Source organism: Poecilia reticulata, unplaced genomic scaffold (assembly GCF_000633615.1).
Source record: "Poecilia reticulata strain Guanapo unplaced genomic scaffold, Guppy_female_1.0+MT scaffold_190, whole genome shotgun sequence".
Classification (NCBI taxonomy): Eukaryota; Metazoa; Chordata; class Actinopteri; order Cyprinodontiformes; family Poeciliidae; genus Poecilia; species Poecilia reticulata.
This window is the reverse complement of record NW_007615019.1, coordinates 361,666-363,124: the sequence shown is the minus strand read 5'-3', so window position 1 is coordinate 363,124 and position 1,459 is coordinate 361,666. Positions and strand designations below refer to the sequence as shown.

The 1,459-nt window shown below is 54.3% G+C and overlaps 1 protein-coding gene across 1 annotated transcript in view; it reads right to left on the bottom strand.

The window, feature by feature from the left end:
• The window catches only part of LOC103460172 (chorion-specific transcription factor GCMb), a 12,302-nt gene that overhangs the window by 1,745 nt on the left and 9,098 nt on the right, over positions 1–1,459 (bottom strand). Inside the window, exons 3-4 of the mRNA XM_017303118.1 lie at positions 1,092–1,357; positions 581–821 (exon numbers count right to left, since the gene is read on the bottom strand). Of these exons, the coding sequence (XP_017158607.1) occupies positions 581–821; positions 1,092–1,357 (507 nt within the window). The remainder of the gene's footprint in view (positions 1–580; positions 822–1,091; positions 1,358–1,459) is intronic.

Sequence of the window (1,459 nt, the reverse complement as noted above, 5' to 3'; positions counted from 1 at the left end):
TCTGGGTTAGGACACGTCCAACCGGCTTCAGGACACTCTGGGTTAGGACACGTCCAACCGGCTTCAAAGAACCCGAACTATCTGAACCACAGAAGTTTTCTGTTGCCATGGTAACAGCGGTTCGGAGACCCTGTGGGACAGTCCTCTACCTTTAAGACGAGGCTTCAGCCATCCGTCATGGCACAGCTGGACTGACAGAGTCCTGATGTCCTCGTCTCCATGGTGGACCGAGCCACCAGAGGAGCCACTTCAGAACCGCTGAGGAGAACTAAGGCCCGGCTGTTCGCGGACTGAGCTGGTTCTGGTTCTCCTGGAGGAAGGACTGCTCCAAAAACCAGGACCGGATCCAAACAGCAGGACCTGCTTACCCTAACAAACTGATAAGCATCAAAGGAGATGATGCTACATTTCAGGTCCGACTGGACCGGATCCGTGTGTTCAAACCGGACCGAGTCATTGATCTGTGTGTTCTGGTCTAACCGGGTTTGTTCAGTATTTCTGTCTAACTGGGTCGGACCTGCTTGTCCGAGTCTCCGGTGTAAACAAAATGGAGGACGGTTCTTTCTCTGACCCGGCTCACCTTGGTTGTTGTGGTGATGATGGTCTGCAGACCAGCGGGCGACCCTGGGGCGTTGCCAGAGTAACGGCAGGGGTACTCGGCGCTGTAGTAGTGGTGGTTATCGGCGTAGGGGGCGGAGCTCTTCAGGAGCTCCTTCCAGGCCGGCGGCGCCTTCGTCTGCGGGTCGAAGGAGGATGAGGAGGATGAGATCGGAGCCGAGGAAGATGAAGGTGCTGAAGAGGAGCCCAGGACCGGCGTTACCCTGGAAACAAAGCCGGATCTGGGTCACACACCCGGAACCAGCAAAGACCCTATCTCTCTGGTTCTGGTTCTGGTTCTGAACTAAACCTGTGAGTTCATAGTTCTGGCCAAACTGGGCCGCACCAGCAGAACCCGGTTCTGGTTCTGGATCTGAATTAAATCTCCAGTCTGTTCTGTTCTGTTTCCATGGTGATACTCGGCTGTAAAGTGGTTCTGAGTGAAGTCTGAACCAGAACCAGAACTTGGTCTGGGCTGGATGTGTGAGCCTGACCTGGGGTCGCAGAGGTCAGAGGTCACAGGATACGAAGGTGAAGCCAGGTATCCCTGGAAGTCGTAGCCGGGTCGGCCCATGTACAGTCTTGGGTTGGCTGGTTTCTGGAGGGTGGGCGGGGCCTCTCCCAGTGCATTGTGGGGGTTGTAGTAAGGCTCGCTGCTCTGGAATTGTGGGTAATGCTGCGGGAAGTTCGGCTCAATGAAGGAAATCCTTTCTGCTGGTTCCACACAGAGGAGGGCGGGGCCTAACGCCTGAGGGGGTAAACAACAACAACAACAACAACGACATCATCATCATCATCATCATCATCATCATCATCACCATCATCATCATCATCATCATCATCATCATCATCATCATCATCA